General features: G+C 40.6%; 1 protein-coding gene across 1 annotated transcript; it reads right to left on the bottom strand.

Annotated features, from left to right (window-relative positions):
- Window positions 1-526: 526 nt before the first annotated feature.
- ell2 (elongation factor for RNA polymerase II 2) lies at window positions 527-20,720 on the bottom strand. Its single transcript, XM_050037446.1, has 12 exons — window positions 20,502-20,720; window positions 17,099-17,146; window positions 15,448-15,572; window positions 15,171-15,334; window positions 11,583-11,842; window positions 10,252-10,376; window positions 8,691-8,763; window positions 7,923-8,607; window positions 5,857-5,929; window positions 5,226-5,397; window positions 4,256-4,300; window positions 527-3,286 (listed from the first exon to the last, which is right to left on the bottom strand). Exons 1-12 carry the CDS (start codon window positions 20,673-20,675, stop codon window positions 3,170-3,172), a joined length of 2,061 nt encoding a protein of 686 aa, XP_049893403.1. The 5' UTR covers window positions 20,676-20,720; the 3' UTR covers window positions 527-3,169.
- Between the last annotated feature and the right edge of the window lie 1,124 nt (window positions 20,721-21,844).

Below are 21,844 nucleotides of genomic sequence, written 5' to 3'. Positions count from 1 at the left end.
CAGTCATAGACTTCAGAAGGAGTTCAATATGTTTTAAGGGCCCTAACACTGACCAGTATTTTATTGGTCTCGTGCACTGGTGTGACAAAATGGCTCAGCTGTGCACCATGACAGTTTTGAAAGTAGAAGCCCCCACTTTTAAATTTGTCATAGATGAACTAAATTTGGGAGGCAGAGGCATCATGTCTGCACTTAAAAAAAAGCCTCTTGGAGCCACACAGCAACCCCAACAGGAAGTCAGCTATTTTTAATTTACTGTGCAATTTGAGGAGAGTTTTGGCCCTTTACAGGCACCGTACTTTGACAGACTCCTTCTACAGATTCAATGAATTTACATCAAACTGGTATTAATCAGTGCAAGAGCAGTCCACAATCTTTCAACACTGGATATATGAATGTTTTGATGTTATGGACTGAGCATGTGGTGTTTCTGTTCTGTTCTAGGTTGTACCCTGTTTTGTCTTATTCTACATTAACAATTTCAGCTGGCTATAAAGGAATCACAGAGAACATACAACAAGAGACATTTTCCAGGTAAAACTAAATTGATTTTTATTGAAATGTCTTATACATTTTCAGCTGGGCAGGATCAGATTTCACCCAAAGTTCACTTAATTTTCAGTGGTTTCTCATATCTAAACAATACGAGGACATCTTTAAACTTTGCCACTTCCTCATTAAGACTCCTAATCAAAACTCTTCCCTCCTTCCTCCCACCAAAACGGGTCACATAGCTCATGTTGATCAGACCCAATTAAGGTAAATCTGTTTTATGATGAAGACAGAAATGTTTGGAAGGCTGAGAAGAGGACACACGTGTGATGGAAGGCTGCATATAAAGCCCCGGCCTCCATCATTAATTAACTGTAGTGGGATTTTCTGAGCCTGAATTCTGGGACCATTACAAGGGCAAACAGGAGAAAATAAACCAAAGCACTGACCCTGTGGTCTATGGACATAGTAAGTGTAATTCTAAAGTAGAGCCTAAACTCTTGTGGATATTTTTTATCTGCTGTTGTGACACGTCCAAGATACAAGTGCTGATTTTCTGTCCAAAATAACTTGAGAGACAACAAGTGAGTTAGGCCAGGTCTGTAATTATGTTACATTGATTCTGACAGCCGAACAAAACAGCCAGTCTGCTGCAGAGACTGACTACTTGATAGAATGCCACAACCAAAATATATGTTTATATACTCAGATCTCCATTTGTGGGGAAAAAAAATAGGGGCTACATTTTTCCCCAATACAGGACATGGACTCTTACATGTCCTCACGAGCTGAGTATAATCAGACCAGACTGCTGAGAAGCGGCCGACCACAACAAGAGTTAGCACCTCTCAGTTGTTGATCTATCTGGGGGAACAGTGGCTCAGTTCCTCTTCACATCCCCAAATGTAACGGTGTTTTCTTCATTGAAGGACAAACATATTCCAGTGTTAATTTCTACTAAAAATTAAGCCCCAATCAGAAATTTTACTCCATGGATGCAGTACCAGAAAAGTATTTAATTTTTTGGCAAACATTCTAACACAGGTTTGTAAACAAATTTTCCCTTGTTGAAATAAAGACTTTTTCATAGAAGCCATTCATCCATCCATTGAACGAATTGGTATCAATGTTGAAAGACAAAAAAAAAAAGGCTACTCTGAAATCTTTCACTGCTCTGCAGAACTCAAACTGAGAATCAAATACATTTTGAAATCATAATACAGATTTGTCCTCTGGTGGATGACGTTTCTTTTTTTTTCTTTTTTTTTTTTTGCTTCTTTCTTAAACAGAAACACAGGCTGTTTGCCGCTGGATAAAGCTGAAGAGGTGGGCGCAGTCCTTTCCAGGCTCGAGATGAACCACTCTGGAAAATAAGGATCTATTTCTCTTCAATTAAGTTTAGGTACTGTTACTCCAGCCAGGTTGATCCTGAGTGCTCTGGCTGGTCAAACACTATAGCAGCTTTTTTTTATTTGTTTTTCATATTTCTCACTTTTTTCTCCACATTTTTATTTTTATACACCTGTCACTCCACATAATGCACAACCATACGCACACACACACTCATACGATTTGTAACACACCTTCCAGACTTAACATCCTTTCCTTCTTCAACAACTCCGACATGCACACACACACCCATACATACACACACAACCTGTTTCCAGGCAGTTATAGTTCCTTTGTGTTGCCTGTGGACCCTAAGGGTCGGCCCAACTCGACGTTTCTGAGTGTAAACACCTTAAGGCACCCATAATGCACCATGAACACTAAACACTTTTGGTGCAGGGAATACTGCCCCCTACTGACAGGGGATCATATTCCTTTCATTACCCCACCCTCACCACCCCACGTGGCCATTACAACTAAATTTACAATCCATGCACACATACTGTTGTTGCTTCTCATTCAGCGCAGGTGATTTCTCCTGCTCGTCTCATTTCCTCTCAATTCAGCCTCAAACTCAGCAACGTGTTGAAGCAAGGTTATCCAGTACAGTTTCTATTATCAGAGGAAATGAGGCAGGAGAGACATCTTTGCTAAATGAGACGACATAATGGATCTTGCGTGCAAAATGGCTTCACAAAGTCAAAACACATAAGGCCCGCGGTAATTTTTTTTGCATTGTTTTCAACAAAAGTTAAACAATATATCATCTGCGGACTCTTCTTTGCACTACGAGTCCCAAAATAAATAGATCTCCCTCTTTCTTTCTTTTTTTTACTTAAATACAAGTTAATATTTTCTGATGCTCAAAAATACTTTTTTTGTTCTTTTTTTTGCCTGAAGAGGAAGTCCTTCAAAGGTTAGAAGAATTGAAGTTTTTTCCCCAAACCCCTTCACACATGCAGGCAGCCCCTGCCACTGGTCCAGTGGTATGAAATTCCACAGGAGCTCATTGAGAAGAAACAGAGAAAGCAAAAGATGGGGGGTAAAGTCAAAGTGAGATTTTCAAGGTTGCAGGCAACAATGAAGCCAGTGGAATCAAAGATCGAAAAAAGAAGCAAGGAATGAAAAAGGATGATGGGAAAAGGGAAGGAGGAGAGGTGGGGGAGGGGTGCTCTTGCGGAGGCAGTAACTGAAGGGGTGTTAATAAATAACAGCCAGTTGGACACCCCCTCCTGGTTCGACACTCCTTTCTCAATACTGATTAGTGAGGATGTTGTGTGCTGTGCTCTCAGCACCAGGACTGAGCCCTGCGCTGGTCAAAATCAGCTATTAGCCGCTTGATGTGGGCCAACTTGTTGTGCAGGTACTCGCAGCGTTGTTTCTCCACGTGGTAGTTGGGGCTGTGCTGTAAGACAGACACACACATAAGATCAGACAGCAGCTATCACCCCAGCAGCAACTCCTGCTGTGTTTGAGAAAAAAAAAAACAACTAGAATTACCCCACCGTGGTTGTATGCCTCAACACACCAGTCAAGTTTCTCCTACAGTTTACATCCATGTCTGTGAAAACATGGATGCTTCATACTCATTGTTCCCTCAACCACACAGCAGATCTGTACAATCAGCATAGTGTCAAGGTGGGAACCCAAGAGTCACCAGTTCAGTATCTGACCAAATATTTCCTCTTCTGTTCCTGAGATATGGCGTTGAATAATGGCCAGAAAAGTGTTTTATGCAGAATATTGTGATGTCACAGTCAAGTTGACCTTTGACCTTTTGGATATAAAATGTAATCACTTAATCATTTTATCCTATTAGACATTTGTGTGAAGTTTTGTCATAATTAGCCTATGAATTCTTGAGTTACGGCCAAAAACGTATTTTGTGAGGTCACACTGACCTTGACCTTTTACCACAAAATTCCAATCAGTTTATTCTTCAGTGCAAACGGACGTTTGTGTCAAATTTGAAGAAATTCCCTTGAGGTGTTCTCTAGATATCGTGTTCACAAGAATGAGACAGATGCAAGGTCACAATTACCTTGACCTTTAACCTCTGAGATCCTATCAGTTCATTGCTGAGTGCGAGTGAATGTTTGTGCCACATTTGGAGAAATTCCCTTAAGGCATTGTTGAGATATCACGTTCACATAACAAGAGAGATGAGGTCACACAGACTTGACCTTTGACCACCGAAATCTAATCAGTTCATCATTGAGTTCAAGTGGATGGGATGGACAGACATAGTGCCTCCTGCCACGGCTATCACTGACGCAGAGGCATAACAAAACCCAACAGTTAACATACTTAATAATGTTTCAGTGGTCTATAGAAAAAGTATCCTTATCAGACTAACGTCTACAAAACTACTCACTTGTTTCATCTTTTTGTACTCTTTCAAGACTTCTTCTTGCACCTTCTGTGGGGAAAAAATAAAAAAAAACATTTTAATGAAAATCAACAAAATTTCCAAATATCAAATTATATAATTATGATTTCTGTTAATTATAAACCTTAAAAATATGAATAATAAATGCATCACTCCCTGCCTCCTGTGTATTAGTAGGTAATTCTCTAATCATTATTAATAGTATTAAGCCTCAAACAGGCGTAAGCCTCCAGGAAATCATATGTGCGGTTGTGCTAATCTGGCATACTAATGGACCAATTAGCCTCATGTTTTTGGTGCCTCTCGTGGCTGCAGTGATTCACAGTTGTTGAAAAACCTGTTTTATTTATACATAAGGCATTTCCTACAAATGGCTAGGCTAGAAACAAGCCTGACTTGACTCTCTGCTCAGGACACCATTACTCCACCATATCTTTACAGAGTAAATAGTTTGCTGCTATATTAATGTTCTGAATGTCATTTACAGAGCCTTAAATTGTGACAGTTAGGTTAATCCAAGATGCTCGGTTACACAGCATTCTACGCATCTTTCCGCTACTGCTTTGCATACAGGCTTAACACACAGCCTGCACAGCACGCCTTGCTCCCCACCCACAGACACACCCAGTGGAGATCAGTGCTCAACTGTGTGCACTTTTCTACATGTCTGTACTTTGTATTAACTGCTATATACAAGAAATGGACAAAAAAAATAGGAACACCACTATAAGGGCTCAGTAATACTATCTCTGTAATCCTTGTATGATTCTGGTCTGTTCACAGTCTGAAACGAATACGATGACTTTAACCAGGAACTGTTTTTTTAAGAGTTCATAAAAATGATCCACCACAAATGCTCCGTCAGGATTATACAGCAATTGGTTTTAGGAGAAACAAGTAGGTGAAAAAGGCAACATCAACATAGGTACAGTGTATTTATGCCAGCTGATATGACCTGGTATTCTTTGGTGCCTGGGGCCAGTTTCCGACACTGGGAATCCAGCTGGGTAAAGCGGCGGGTGATGCTCTCCACACGGGCGTGTAGCAGGCGATACTCATCATACTCTGCATTGAAGTCATCCTTGTAGTTTTGTCGCTGGTCCACGGACAACAACGGCATGTACTTCCTGTAGCCACAGGAAAGTTTATTTAACTCAATTATTCTTTTGAAAGTAGTTACACACGTAAAACTGATAAAAAATTATGTTTTGTCATGTTAAAGATTAAACCAGCACTCTATCATGAACAAACTTTGCCCTAACTTTCTTTGTTTTGAATACACCTCGCTAAAGGTCATGATCTTTAAAGAATGGTGGGAATCCTGTTTACCAGCTGTTGAGCCTCTCTATTTGAGCAACAGCTAACGTGCTCCCTGCACTCATTACTAATGACATAGAAAGAGCAAAACAGTTTGAAACACATCTGTGTTTACTGCTGCATTTCCCGTGTCCTAATTCTCAAGCTTGTGTCTGTTTTCAACGTCCTGTTTAGTCAAATGTTTCAAATTATGAAATGAGAGACCTTAAAGGTAAAGAGGGTCACGCTCTGCAAAAACAGGAGCTTCAAGGTAATTCAAGGTAACTCACACTACATAGTCCGGCATCTCAATGGTGGAGGAGAATTCAGTGGACTGGACTGGCTTCTCTTTTTCTGAAGAGTCTGAGAAGAAGGACGAGAGGGTAGAAATGTAAATTCTGCATTTATAATACAAAACACACCAAATTATTACTAAGGATGGGCTACTGTATTTAGCTGCACTATAAAAACAAAACAAATTAAACAAACAAAACAAAAAAACAGCAATTCAAAACGATGTATGAACTATACATCTGTACTGAAAATACATAAAACACAGCAACAGCATATCCTTGAAAGAGAAGGAAAGACTCTTAAACTACAACCACAACATTTACGATATCAGATAAAGCAGGACTAAAGACCACAGAGTAAAGAGGAGCTCAGATCAATGCCTCAGCATGTTCAGACAACATTGAGTGTGTCAGTGTAATCAAAGATCAAACTGTATGTGGTTGGGTGGGCTGGAACAGACATAAACAGAGATAAACATTCGAAACATGGCGAGCAACAATCCAAAGTCTGAAAGATAAAAACCTGGACTGAGGAGGCATGTCAGTCACAAGACTCGTCAATGCTGCTTGAATGAGTTAGTCCACAAACACACAAACACAGGCTGGATTTATGTGTTTGCCATTGTGTTCAATTACACTGTATTACATGATTTCTTTTTACAAAATGTCCGATGTCTTTTTGTCAATAATAGATTTTGTTCTCAAACATGCCTTACTTGAGGAGTATGAATGTCTGTTAGCTTATCCTCTATTCCAGAAATACTCAACTTGCTTTGCATGGGGCTACTTTCACAAAATGACATTAATAAACGAGTGCTGCACGATTTGATAAAAATGTGCAGTTGTGATTTGAGTGGACAATATCGCAATTTGCGATTACAATATAATACATAAATGGTATCATGAGTCTTCTTGCTTGATTCAGTGTTTCCCCTACATTATATTAGGGGGGCACTGACCTGACGTGACATAGTTATTGTTATGGGCAGTGTGTAAATGACCATCCACTGACTGAGCACAGTCAAACACGCTGCTCACACAGCAGCGCAGCACGGCACTGTACCCACAGTGGAGCGAGCCTGTGTTGCGTTCAGGCATTGTCACATAAAAGACAGGAATTTGTGTCCAAATCATCAGGAAAAAAAAAAGCTTTAAAATGCGAGGAGCAAAATCCACACCACCTTTGTTTGTTTTTTTAAACATACAAAGGTTTCCTTGTTATGCAACATCTTAGTTCCATTTTTTCACATGATAGGTAAAGGAAGCACTTCTATAAGACTTTTCTTGACAACATTACAGCTAAGTTAAATTCATTTATGGACACTGGGTCCAAGAGGAACTATTATTTTTTGTGGCTAACATTTTTGCAAACCATTACCAGCATCTAGCAGTCAGACTAATATTATCTCATATACCATTTTAACAACAGACATTTTAACTTGTTATGACCTGTTCTTATTATTTACGCCCGTGCTTTTCCTATTGTTACATGTAAAAATATCTTCTGTTAAATGGGCCTTTTGAAGAAATGTGAGTTCAATATTCATTAAGCAGAAAATATCTCTTTATCAGCTAAATGGCGTACAGTGTGTTTATCAAAGCCTGTTTGCTAATAACAGTTGTCTGCTGCTATAGAAACGTGTCGGCTCTTATTTCAATTAACATCGATTGCGCTGAAATGCTAACCAGACGTGTTGTTAAGTCTCTGTGGGTTTGACATAATAGACAACCCCCTTTCCATCACATGTACTTAATTCAATTCAGTGTTATAAAAGAATGTGATTAACACCTTTAAAGATGTCCCCTCAACTTAAATTACCACACACTGACGATGTATTAGACTAACTAAACCTTGTCATGAGTGAAATGAATGAGAACAAAGTGGCACCGAAGAGTGTGGAAAACAGACACTGGAATACTAAAAAAAGTGATGTGCAAACTGGAAAATATTTGACAGTAATTTGAGAGGTACTGGTGTGACTGTTACAACAACTGGTACAGTCATTTAAGTATTGAACCGTGGTTCAGTGATGCAGATTATTAATAATTAAGACGGAACGCACCTTGGTCTTTGTGAGGATTCTTGACGATAACTTCACTGTTGTCTTCCTCAACACTGCGCTTCTTTTTGGCTCTACGAGTCTCTTCAGCCTGCACTGCTACACTGGGAGGGCTTTTGCTACCTTTTTCCGTCTGTTTCCCTTTCTCCCTCTCTCGATCCTTATCTTTGTGCTTCTTGGATTTCTTTTTCGACTTCTTGTTGGTACTGCTGGACAAGGGAGGGCTGGTGATGACAGTGGAGGTAACTGTGAGTGAGGTGCAAGGAGGGGGAGGAGGGATGGGGGAGGCAGCTGGCCTGGGGACGGGGACAGGGTGCTGATAGCGGTCCTGCAGGGACCTATCCGAGGAGAAGGGGCTGGGTGAAGGGTCCCTGCAGGAAGAACTCTGGTCCATGGGAAGGTCCTGCGTGCCACAGCCCTCTGGCGTGCTGGGTGAGTTGGAGTTGGAGGCTGGGCTGGGCTGCTGGTGAGAGGGTGCAGGAGGGTGGGACGAGATGGGGAGATGGCTGGGAGGGCCCGAGGTGACGTTGGAGGGTAGGGACGAGCGTTTAGAGCTGGGGCTGCCCTCGTCCTCGTGGCGGTCAGAGGAGGAGGATGAAGACGTTGCTGGCCCCCGATTGCTGAGGTGGGAGATGCGGGCTTTCTTGGGCGCCAAAGGATCGATGAAGTCAAAGTCTGGCTGGCGCTTCTGCAAGACAACACCCAGAATTTAGCTGAAAACTTGCAAACATCACTGTGGTGGTGTGTGTAGGTGTGTTTTTGCTCAGATACCTGGGGGGATGTGGGGACACTCTCTTTGGGAGGACTGCTTGATGAGAGGGTCTCAGTAGGAAGACCTAATTTGCTGTTAATGAGAGGAAAGAGTGGTGTCAGAGGAGAATGGTGTAACAGAAAAGAAAGGGTACATCAGAGTCCAGCACTCAACAATCATTACACTAAGACCTGCTGAAGTAATCACACTTATATTAAAACACTTGCGTCCTTTTTTTGAAACTCACAGCTCATGTATTACACAGGAAGTTATTATTTTTTACAGCCATCTATATTTTTCTACAAAGGGTCCCGACACACCAAGCCATTGCTCGCCATTAGTGAGTGTGTGTCGCCCTAGATCTTTCGATGCATCCTACACTGTTGGCGCTAGTCAGCTTTTGTTGGCTGTTTTTCAGCCAATTCAGCATGTTGAATCGGTCACAGACCCGGCGGAGCCCATCAGTGAATGAAATCACTGATTAGCAGACGGAAGTGAGGAAAGCAAACACACTACTAAAGTTAAGAGGGTGTGAGATCAAAACTAACTTGTCATAATAGGTAAGATTACTTTTTTTTAGCCACTGGGCTCTCTAACAGAAACAGTTTGTGATTGTTTGTGTTACTGTTTGCTAGCACATGGTAAATCATTTACTCTTTCAACATCAGGTTGTGTTGTTAAAATGCTAACTGGCTAACTAGCGTCTTGAATTTGTCATGTCAGTCTTCCGGTTTTGCTTTTTGAATAAAGAATATAGACTACCAACTTTTTAGCTATTACACAGGTGATGCAACAGTCGGCTTACGTGACCACTAGTTAATGGATGTCGGTTTGGTGTTTCTGGGCTTCAAGTGACAGCTGCTGCAGCTTGACATGTGCCAACAAAGGAGAAGAAGTGTGCAAGATAGCACATACTGTATGTTTGTAAATATTGCAGGAATAAAAATGATTTAGAATCTGCATTGCAGTAGTTTAATGAGTGAGGAAATATATTCAACATGTTTGTCAGGCCTCAAGGACGCACAAATTGTGTTATTTTCCCCCAAACCCATCTCATATCTAACATAAGGAATTTATCGTATCTTTTTAATTTATAACTGTGAAAATAAAATCTACATGTGTATTACATGGGCTCTTAATAGAATTCAAAATTCTGAATGATTCCTTTAACATTATCATTAAGTAATCACCCCCTGAAGGACTGAAAGGTTGCAGGGGTTGCTAGTGCTGTCCTTTTACAGGGAACAACAGCTGTGGTCACAGCTGTGGTGAATTCATGTCAGTTACACTATGCTCCAATGACGGCATGTTTTTCCAAACATACCACTCTGGGAAAAATATTAATTCATTTAAAAATCTAAAACAAACATGGGGATCCATGGTTACCAACACAAGTTGGCCCTTTTGTCCTTCACACAGTACAGTGATTGTTCAATTAACCTCACCTTAAATCCCCAGGGGGCAGGCTACCACTTTAAACTAGTACTTAGTTACACACCATAAAACATAAATGCTTTATTAGTTCAAGTATGTATTAAAGCTCAGAGTTAAATTAAAAAGCTTTATAGGCCATTTCTGTACCGAGCCAGGATCCGCTCAACCTGGGTCTTCTCATCTTCAGAGTAGCCAGGCCAGTCTCTCTGGACATCACGATAAATAAAGTCCTTCAATGAGTATGTGTTGTCTTTGGGGTTCAGGTTGGCCACCTGGTTTGTGCACACACACACACAGACACACACACACACACACACACACACACACACACACACACAGTTGATAAGTTAGACTGACGGCATGAGAACTATACATGAACAGAAACTTCGCATTTCCTGTGCTGGCCAAACATCTGTGTATGCAAATAACATTTAATATTTAGGTAGCTCGTTTCATGTCAAAGGGAATGAAGCCTTTATTCTGTGAACTGGATTTCCTCAGGCAAATCTGTGTACCTTGATTTCATGTTTACGAAGGGTAAGGCCCTGATCAGTTAGAGCACATTTTAGCAACATTTGGAGGCTTTTTATAATTGTTTTCAATATAAAGAGGCATTTTTCTATCTGTTTTTACATTGCTGAGCGCCTCATCCTTATCAACTCTATGCACCTCATGTTTTTGCATAAGTACCCTGAATGCCTCTAGTTGAAAAAAAAAAAAAAAATCAATTCAGAGTGGAAAAGTGCCTGCACTGTCTGGCGTCACTGGCGTTTTACCCCACTGTCCAATCCGATGAATTGAGAGGCAAGCCTTCAGCTACATGGTTTGTGTTAAGCGAATGTTAGCTCACCTTCATTGTTGCCCCAGGCATGCTGCAAGACATACCTGAGCAAACTGTAGTCTCAACTCACGACATTTGACAGACTGTCAAACTGTCTCAAAATCATCCTAAAATAAGCCTAAAACCAGCCATTACTAAGGCAAGGCTCCTGGACAAGCTTCTCCTCTTTCTGAGGGTCTTATGTGCCCACAGGGTACTCCGTTTCCCTGTGTTCAGTCCTCATGTGCCCTTTTTGCGTTTTTTTTTAAAGGTACAAATCTGTAAGTTTTCTTCACAGTAAAATACGAGTTAAGTAAGTGATTCTGTGGTTACCTAGCAACAATAAAAAAAAAAAGACGGAGAAGCGCTCTGTCTGACTGGGGCAGGCTTTAACAAAAAAAGCAGTGCAATGCTCCTCATGTTTTGCAACCAGTAAAACGCACTCTGTCTGATCAGGGCCTTAGGGGATCTTTTGGATCAAATCTTACATTTGATAAATATCAGCCTTTGTAAAAACATAAGAAGTTATTACTGCTGGAGTTTTTGTTTAATGGAGGGGGTATAAATACTAATAACTGGGCCACTCCCATTTTAATTTGCTCTCTCAACACTGAAAATGCATATCATGTTATTTAAAAAACAAACACTTTACACATACCTGTTGCAGGGTGGTCCCCAGTAAGTTTCTGTCCTTCTGGTTGATGCCGTCCCGCTGCAAACGGGCAAGCACTTCCAGCTTCTTGTAGGACCTCAGCGCCAGGAGGTGGATGATGCGGTCCCGGAACGGCCGCTGAGACACGGGATTATTGGAAAGGCACTTACGAATAGTGTTGGCTGGGTTGATGGGTGTGGAGCGCTTGCGCTCAGGGACCACATCTGGGGCTGATAGCGCCGGCTTACGTATATGGACTTGCTTTCCTAGAGACAGAAGGTAGAGACAATGATAAAGGCCTCTTCTTTGCTGCAGGGGAGTCTATCATGATACATTTTGATGCTATCAAATATTTGCTCACCAACAGCCATGTCTACCTTCTTCAACTCACCTACTGAAGGTCTCATGTGTACCCACAAACATCACCACCCATCCATTCCAATAATAAGAGGAGCTACAGGACATGTGGAGTTTGATTCTGCCCATTAACTCTGTGGCACTAACTTCAAAGCAGAGAAATTTTCCTTTACTTTACAATGGCCACATATATTGCATATTTGAAGAAGCCAATAAGGCAGGACTGTTTCATTTTAAAGTGAGGGAATGAAAGATACAGGAATATTTGATAGACTGAGGAGGTTGAAATGGCCAAATTAAACAGGATCTGAAGGTTAGCTTAGATGAAACTATGAGTAATTCCTCATGTGTGATTTCGGGCATACACTGGCTGCGTTTGTGGTGCCAATAACAATTACTTTTTTCAGTTTTTGAAGCAAGGAGGTCCTTGTGGAAGTTGTGCTTCTGTTAATGCCAATTACCATTAGAGAGTCAGTCACATGCAGACTGGCCAACACTAAAAGTCCGGGTGATTAAAACTTAACACACCTATGCTTTGAGTTGCTGAGCCATGTGCTTAGTCAGGGTGTCTGCTCATTCCCCTACACTGCTTCATGGACATTATGAAATTCTAAAGCTCTTTAAGAGATTAAGGTTAAAGAGATGAACAAAAAAGGATCCCCCCTCCCTCACTGTCAAAAAGCAGAGACTAGCAGCAATGTGAGGCGGTGTGAGCTTTTACACTTAGTGTTGTCTAATGACAAATTGCTACAGATGAAATGCTAATGTAACAAAGCTTCCTCCTTTGGAAATAATCATTCTGTGCTTAGAGAATTTGTACAGAACAGGAGTATAGTAACACAGAATATTAAACGTCACTGATTTCAAATGACACGGATTGCACAGCTCTCATTAAAAGACAGAGGGTACAGACAAAGATAAAATACAAGTTACACACTGCTACCTGAAATTAACAGCCTGTGAAAACCAGAAGCTAAAGGCCCCTTTTGCATTAGTAAATAGGGTGCTCACTCTAAACCAGCTGCTACAAGCTCCTGTCCCACCCCTTTTCTCTGCAGCTCCTCTCGTTTCCCAGTTTCTATCTGGGCCAGTGAATGCAAATTTAGGGCCCAGAAAAACAGGCCTGAGGAGGCTATAACTTACTAGAAAGTGTGTGCACTCAGCAAGACTTTTGATTCTGGTTTAAACAATTATATCTTTGACCAAGGCCTTAAACTACTAGTTCTGACACTGAAAAATGGCTTCCCGAGCCCAAGTACCTGTTTTTAGGACACACCTACCTATTTGATGACAACGACCGACCACCACAGCAATTACGATAATAAATTGCACTAGAGCAGTGAGAAGAGCATCAAGAAGTTCTATGGTTCATAAATGAAAAGAAAAGGAAATAATCTACATGATATTTTGACTTTTGATTCCCTATTGTTAGTTTGTTTGGGAAATAAATCTTAAACATAATGCCTAATGTTATATTTACTAATAATTAATTACATTAACAATATCACATAAGACATGTGAAAAGGACCATAAATGGAGACACCTGTCACCTGTATCCAAAACAGGGAGGATCTGCTGAGAATTCGTTCTTCTTAAGTACATATCCAAATAAAGTTAAATTTCAGTTTCATGTCTCTTACTTGCAGTTTCTCATTCATGTTTTCTCTCCTTATCATTATGAGGTTTTTCATTTGTTAAACAATAGCCAGGATGTTGGCTGCTATCATTTAAACATCAACAGTAATTAAGGTTAACAATGAAATAATTGTTAGTTCCCAGTTGTAATATTGACACTGGAGACAACCAACGCTTGTTTGCATGTGAGTAAATAGAAAGCTCAGCCCCGAGGTTTCTGTGTGACCAGCCGGGAACATTCAAGACTCAACTGTGACAGTTCCTGACCAACAGAAACATACCACCTCGGGAGTGGGGACTTCTCGGGGGACAGGAAATATGCCTGAGGAACTACAGTTTTACAGTGTTTCTTGATCAGTTCCAAAATTTTTACACAAATAATAATTACATTTAGGCTACCACTGCTTGACTGCTAGACTTTTAAAAAATAAAGATAAAACATGTAAGCAAAATCATTGGATTTGGTATTGTTTCCAGACCAGCCAGCGGAGAGAAACAAAAAAAAAAGTGGGACATATTTTTGTTTAATGCGTTTTGCATGTGGGTAAAAACACGTTTTTTAAAGCCATGAGTCTGGAGAATAACTGACAGTACCTCCATTTTAATCGGTGCCCATTCCTATTCCGATTAGTTTTAATTCACAGTAACCTATTGCTTATAATATAATAAATGCATCCCTAGTAGGGACTGACTCAGACCGTCACAATGTGCTGCATTCACTGTGGATCGTTTGACCTTAGATAGCCAAACCATTTCCACATGATAAGAGACTGAGTGAAGCTACTCTTTCTTTGTGGTTTCCTTTACCGTAATGCATGTTTTTTTCATTTTCATCATATAAAAGTGGTCTGAAACTGAAAAGGCATGGTTAGCAGTCATTGTGAGCAGGTGTATGCACCTCGTCAATGCATGGGCTTTTCTTTCCTTTCTGGCAGTTGGTGTTAAGTTTGTCTGTGCTTTGAGCCTGTATTTGTTTTGTAATTTGGAGTTTGTACAACAAGTTTCTGCTAAGACTAAAAATAGGAATGCTGAGAATAAGGCAGGGGAGAAAAACAAATTTAGCACAAGGCGTTATATCAGCAAGTTGTTTGGTTGCAGATCTCTTGCCCTACCTGCTCTGAGTTGGATAAGACATATGAATAAGGCTGGAGAAAGTGACAGGCCAAATTAGATTATAAAAGATTACTTTTTCTGTTGAGCTTGTAAAACTCAAAATCAGGCACTGGGTGGCACAGTTGATAGTTAATGTTCAACAAGTGTAAGGGAAACATAAAAAGTCAAACACAGGCAGCACGTTAGCGGCTGTGTTGTACACTTTTAGTATAATTTTGGCAGGCTGTGTGTCAATAACACAGAAATAGCTTCACCTGCAACCTTTGGCCCTTATCGGTCAGACTGCTAATCTGGAAAAGACTGAGACGGCATAATGGCTTAGTCAGTCGCAATAATGGCTTTGAATGGAGCCCGGCAGTCAGCTTTCACCTATTCAATCCCTCAAAAGGGGTAAAGTTTGAAAAGAGAAGAGAGGTGTGGACAGGACGTAGAGCCATGCTGGTGTCCAGGATCCAACCTGGCTGCATGAGACTGTAGTGAGGGCCTTACCTCTGTACTGGCCCCCAGGCTTGATGACTTTGGTCCCGCGTTCACGTGTGTCCTCCGCGGCCTGGGTCATGCGTTCCCGGGTCACCTGGTAGGAGTCATTAGTGGCGCACACTGTGACCTTGTCCTGTACAGTCGCCAACAATGCCAGGTGTGAGGCCCCTGAGCTGGAGACAAAGAGGGAGTATGAGAGAGAAACGTGAGGCAGAGAGGGATTACCTGCTAGCAATGTGTGGTAAGACAGCAGCAGTTGATTCAGCTGACCAGTGATTATCATTACCTCGACACATACTGATGGATGCACTCAAAGCTTCCCTGAGGGTTGTCCTTGCCCACATTAGACAGGTAGAAATCAAAATTGTGGAAGGTGTCTGAGGATGAATTATTCTTGGGAATTTTAATGCGCTGTAAAAAATTCACACAGAAAGGGAAAATAACACAAGTTATAGTATCTCTCCTACAACACAACATAAGCCTAAATTGCCTACAAGTGGTCCAAAGTACTGCTCCAGGCTCACACCCCTTGTTTTGTCTTTTACCTACTATTTTGTTCTTGTTGTGAAGCATTTTGTGACATCTTTGAAAAATTGTTGTATAAATAAAGTTATAATAACAATTTTACTAATAATATCCATTCACATCCAAGTATCTGAGATAATTCATTGAGGTGGAATGGACAGCCAGATACATGTGGTTAATATATCACAATAAAACTGCCATATGCCAAGCCACTTTCAAATCTTGCCTGGCTTTTCACCTTACAGTTAAGTGTGTGTATGCTCATATTGTACAAAGGCAGGGTCTAAATCTGAGCTATGGGGTTTGATGCTTGAACATAGGAGTTCACATGAGACAGAAAGCACTCTGAAGTCTCCACAGCTAAGGGGAGGCCGTATGTGAGTCATGTGCATCATTGACTATAAGCAGTGCAAACAGAGTATAAAGACTTCTGAAGGGTCTGAAATGTGTGCCTCTCTGAACAGTTCAGCAAACTGTTTGCATGGAGGATACAGCTTACATTACCAAACCACAACCACAAATTAATTACCACATCAAACTAGCTCAAAAGATTACTACATTTGCATTGAAACACTGTGTACAGCACTACTACAATACTACTAATAATAATAATCATCATCATTATACTAATAATGTGCAATACTGGTGACATAGATAAGTGAATACTAAGCAGTAGTTAGGTAGCTGAATAACTTGACAAAGTCAGAGAGTCAATGGTTTTATTGCTTCTAAGACACTTATGTGGGGCCATCTCAATGAATGCAACCCAGCACATGCAAGCAAAAACAGTAAATGAATGTATTAAAGGTTCTGTATGTGACATTCAGAGCATTAGTATAGCAGAAAAACACTATTTGCTATGGAAAGATATAGTGGAATAACAACATCCTGAGCAGAGAATAAAGTAACACTACCTCTACAAGTGCTGTAATTGAAGCTTCTCTATATTTTGTTGTGGTAAACTGGTCCAGCCAGTGTGCATGTTATTGCATGTGTGTATAGCTAACTCACTGTCACCGCTTTGCACTGCACACATATGACAGTTACCACTGATTTCTAGATGGTGTTGTTGCAAAAGAGTGATGCCCATCCTCTGGTTCCCCCCAGTTAACACTGTTAGGTCTGTTAGCACTGTTGCCGTTGTTAAGCACTGTTTATGGTGTTAGCACTGTTAGCTGCTAGCCACCAGTTTAGCCACCACTATGTTGAGAACCCCAGCCAGACAACTCATATGTTCTGAACGTCGCAAACAGCCCCTTTGGTAAATTACTATATAAATAACTTGTCATTAAAAGCTGCAAAATTAAACTTGCTGCTTACAACCTAGACAAAACTAAGGTTTCTCACATTGTAAATTTACAATTTGTGATGACTCATCTGACCCCTATGTCAAGGGGGAAAAAAGTACTTACCCCTTGGAGTCCCTTGAATTGTATCGTTGGCTGCAAAGAAGGTACATTCTGAAAGGGAAGAGAGGCATCAGTTTATCCACTACCAACCATATGGAAATGTGAAGCATTATTGGGAGGGCAATACCAGTTTGGGTCAATAACAAAGAGCTGCTACACTGACAAAATACTGGTATAGAACCTGCAGAATATGCCACACTATTTGACTGACACTACAGAGCAGCAGATATTTGCTAGAAGAGACAGCAGAGCCTTGGGGTCCTGTCAAACCAAGCATACTTCAAACCTAACACTGACAATATATCTTCTATTAAATGCTGCACTTAAACATGGTGTAGAGACTACAGTCAACAGCTAAGTAACGGCTGACATGCACATGTCTTCTGTGTGACCGTGTGAGAGAAAAATAACTTGGGAGTGATCTGTATTCATAATGCAAAGGAGAAAACCTGAAGAGCCAGCATTGCAGCAAGACAATCTCTCTCATTTTCATGCGACTGTGAATGCATTAGCAGCACTGTGCTATGCCAATAGTATGAATAGAGAATAAGTCTGAAGCAGGACTGCAGCTAATGGTTATTGTAATCATTGATTAATCTGCAGATAATTTCATCAATTAATGGATTACTTTTTTGGCCAATAAAATGTCAGAAAATAACAGTAAATATAGTTTAAAAATGTTGATCATGACAAGTCCAAGCTCGAATTGCTTGTTATGTCTGACAACTAGTCTAAAACCTAAATATATTCAGTTTACAATCACATAAAACAAAAAAAGCAGCAATACCTCACATTTAAAAAGCTTAAGCTGAGGAATGTTAGGCATTTTTGCTTAAACGATTAGTCAATTATCAAAATAGTTTCAGGGTTTTTTTCTGTTGATCATCTGGCACTAGCAGTCTGGCACACGCAGCAGAAACAATGGTCGACTGTCAGCCGCAAATACTTGATGGCAGTCCACTGGCAGCCAACATTCGACTTGGTGTCTCAGAGCTTTAAAGTTTAAATCTACAGAAAGAATCCATATCTTCTTTTAAGTGGTTAAGAGGTAGGTGGTAAGTAAAATTATTTGGTTTTATCTGAACCCAAGCAGTAGAACCTGGACAACACTCAAATACAGCAAATATTTTCAATAAGATATTTCTGGAATGTCTTTGTTTTGTGTAGGTTTGCAGGTTTGTGTTGGTGGCTACTTGAAATGGAGATGACAGCCACAAATATGCAGCGGCTGCTCTAGTGCAGCACAGGTTAGGATGGGAAAGCACAGGACCTGCCTTTTTCACACGGCTGAGGCTAAGGAACCAGCTGGCTATATCAGAACATCAACTGGTTTGAGTGGAATGTGCATTTTATTAACAACAGCTTCTCTGCATTCTTGGGCATAATATGATTGCTGACTCATACATGGAACAAGATGCAGATCATCTTGGATAAAATGTGTACTTTTTTCGGACTGAAAGAACCATGTCATGGTTGTTAGAGTTAAGCTACTCCAAGCCACTGACTGACTCCCTCCCCCCACTCTCCATACACTCACTCACACCAACGAGTCCTCTCACACTCACACTCACACACACACACACACACACACACACACACACACACACAGTTCTGATCACATTTCACATCACCACAGAAAGACAAAGATAGCCAGCTTCCATAGTTCGATGACTGGTTGAGCTACAACACACATTACTGAGAGGGAGAGAGAAACAAAAAGCAGGCAGTTTTGGCTGCTCAGTCAGCAAGAGATGGCAGGCTGCCGTTCAATGCAGCGTACAGACCAACATTACCACATCCAATAAGGTTGTAGCATGGGCTGTCACAAAAGAATTCCTTCAACTTAGTGATGACTCACTTTGCCAGTTGTCAGAAACTAATTAAAGGATCATTTTAAATCATGCTATTGATCCACAATTAAATTCATCATACTGGGCTGACAGTAAACAAAGGTTTCATATGTGGCATACATACAGACACAAACCATGTGCCATAAAGAGCAGTCACAGAGACCTCTGAACACTACAGCCCCATGCTAAGCTACATCAGTCCTGAGCAGAGACCTAGGCCCAGCCAGTGTGTTATGTAACAGCGTTGTTGTTGGCAGATTTAAGGTCAGGTAACTTGGCTTCAGGCCTCCGCAACCCAAGACTGCATGCGTCCAGAATAGTTCACCTGTGTGGCACCTCAACAAGATTACACCATTTGTACAGTTCAAGATTAACAAGTTATATTTAATCTGCGCAGGTATGCAGTGACTATTAGCAAACTCAGTTTCAAAAGCCTCGCAATGGCTGGTGGTGTCAAGCTCTGGGGTAAAATGCAGTACATTCAATAGGGTAGTAAGTTGAGAGCTAGAAAATACATAATTACAGTAATGTATTTAGAAAAAAAATGACACTGACAGCAAAAGCTATTCTCTTATTATCTCTTTAAAGATAGGTTTTGTTGCGATCAGATACCATATATTATAAATGCTGGCCAACTCCTCTCATGCAGCTTGAGGTACATGGGAGTGTGCAAAAAAAAAATTCAACAATTTTGCAAACAAACCTAAATTAAATATTTATTCAATGTACACCTTTAAGGCACTTGCTCATAGTGTAGTTAGCATTGAACATCCTGTAGCTCCAGTGTGGCAGCTCCCCTGAATGCAGCACTTCATGATTAAATTAATAGTTAAATGTCTGTAAAGGGATGAGCCTGACTGTGAGCTTCAAACCCCTGCTAGCTCTGCTGTGACGTTCTCCAACTAGCTAAAACTTGTAACCATATGGTAAGCTGACCAGTCACTGACACGCTTGAAACGCCACTAACTTATTATCAAGTTACACTCACGTTAGCCATAATTTATCTGTATATTTCCACCCTGCCACTGACGCAAATAACGCTACAACCTCATCGAATGAAACTAAGTTAGTTAACTAAGTTAAGCTTTTACGTTAAACTCACAGTTTATGAAACGTGTCTGGTGACGAATGTGTTAGTCAATATGAAATGACTACTTTCCTAATTTGGTCAAAGTAACGTTAGTTTGGCAAGAAAAAAAATGGACTTGGCTGGCCAACACAGCACAGGGGATTCATACTAACCTAGCTAGAGCTAACGCTGGCTAATCAGAGTGTCTAACTTTGCCAACAGGTTTTCTACGTAAAATAACATTTGTCATTTATTAAAACCTGACCAGAGCGTAAGGCCAAAGCCTCGTCTATCGTCTTCAGTTGGTTAATTTAATGACACAAGACTAATAAAGTCAAAAAACGAGCAGAAAGACGCTCTGTCAACAGCTTAGCTAACTTTGTAGCTTTAGCTGTGCGTGGCAGTTGGGCTTCCCAGCTGAGACGAGCTGTGTCAGCCCGACAGTCCTGGCTCTTTTTATAGTGAAATAAAAGCCCGTTTCACTCACCTTACAATTTTGGTGGCTCTCTATTGCTCTCAGCGCTGTCTCGGTCAATTTGACGTGCAATACGGTGACTCTATCTGCGCTCTGTTGGCCACAATTTAATCCGTATCTCCCATCCTCGGAGAGCGCCGCCATCTTTACCAGCCCTCCACCATCGTCCCTTTGAGGCTGGAGCATTTAGCAGCCCAGGCTCCCTGTGCTCTCACTCTGGCCCGGGGAGGGACTACAGCTGCTGCCTACAGGGCTGACAGCACTGGATTGGTCTTGACATGCTAGCTTGTTAGTTTTTCACTTCCCAACCACAGTGAACTCTCAGTGTGGCATGTATTATTGTGCATTAGACTGAAGTGAAAAGTTATTAACAACATTTACTCAAGTGTTGTACTTAAGAACAATTAACAGTTACCTGTACTTTAGTTTAGTAGGGTTTTCTTTAGTGTAAGTTGTCATAGTTGCCTGGTTTTAAAATGAGACAGCAAACATGGAAAAATACATAATTGGTAAGGGTTGTTCCCCTAGAAAAAAAAAAGAAATTTCCTGCTTTTCTAAACTACCTGCACTAGTCTAGATTAGTTAGATCGAGGGTAATAACATTTAAAGAGAAAATGTGAAAATAATCATAATAATCAGGAGTGGAGTTTGTCATTATGCCCCCAACTGAAAGGGCCCAAACAGTTACAGATATATTATAATGTTTAGGTATGAAAATACTTAATTATATTACTTTTTTAATGCATTTTACCCCAAAATAATTCACAAAAGGTCCCCAAACCTCCCTTAAAAAAACATCGAACCACTACATTTACTTGACAGATAAATGTTACTGGTTATGTTGCAGATTCAGATTTTCATTTACAGAATGATGCATTATTATTTGTTAAACTATCCAACATTATATAAGGATTAAAAGCCCCACCTTGAAGTGAATTTAAATGTTTGTGCTAATGATAACCTACCTCTCCTGACAGCAGGAATTTTGGCTTTTTCTGTTTACTATTAGTAGTTTTACTTAGTTTTGAGTTGGTCTACTTTTTCTGTAGCTGTCAATAGCTTACACTCTCAGTTAGAGAAAGGGTGAAAATAAAATAAGGAAGTTTGTCTGGGGCCCCACACCCACAGATCACTAAATCCACCCCTGTTAATAATAATAATAATAATAATAATAATAATGAAAGGACAATGCAGATCGGCCAGACAAAAGAAGAGACATAGAGCCATGCTTCTCCTATTTATGAATAATTCCATGTAAAGCCTGACTAAAACTGAAACTTGAACAAAGTGGTCTGTGGAAGTCTAAATATGTCACTTTCCACTGCTGAGCATTTGACTGTTAATTCAGTCACTTT

Source organism: Epinephelus moara, chromosome 24 (assembly GCF_006386435.1).
Source record: "Epinephelus moara isolate mb chromosome 24, YSFRI_EMoa_1.0, whole genome shotgun sequence".
Lineage (NCBI taxonomy): Eukaryota > Metazoa > Chordata > Actinopteri > Perciformes > Serranidae > Epinephelus > Epinephelus moara.
This window is presented reverse-complemented; position numbering and strand designations above follow the sequence as displayed.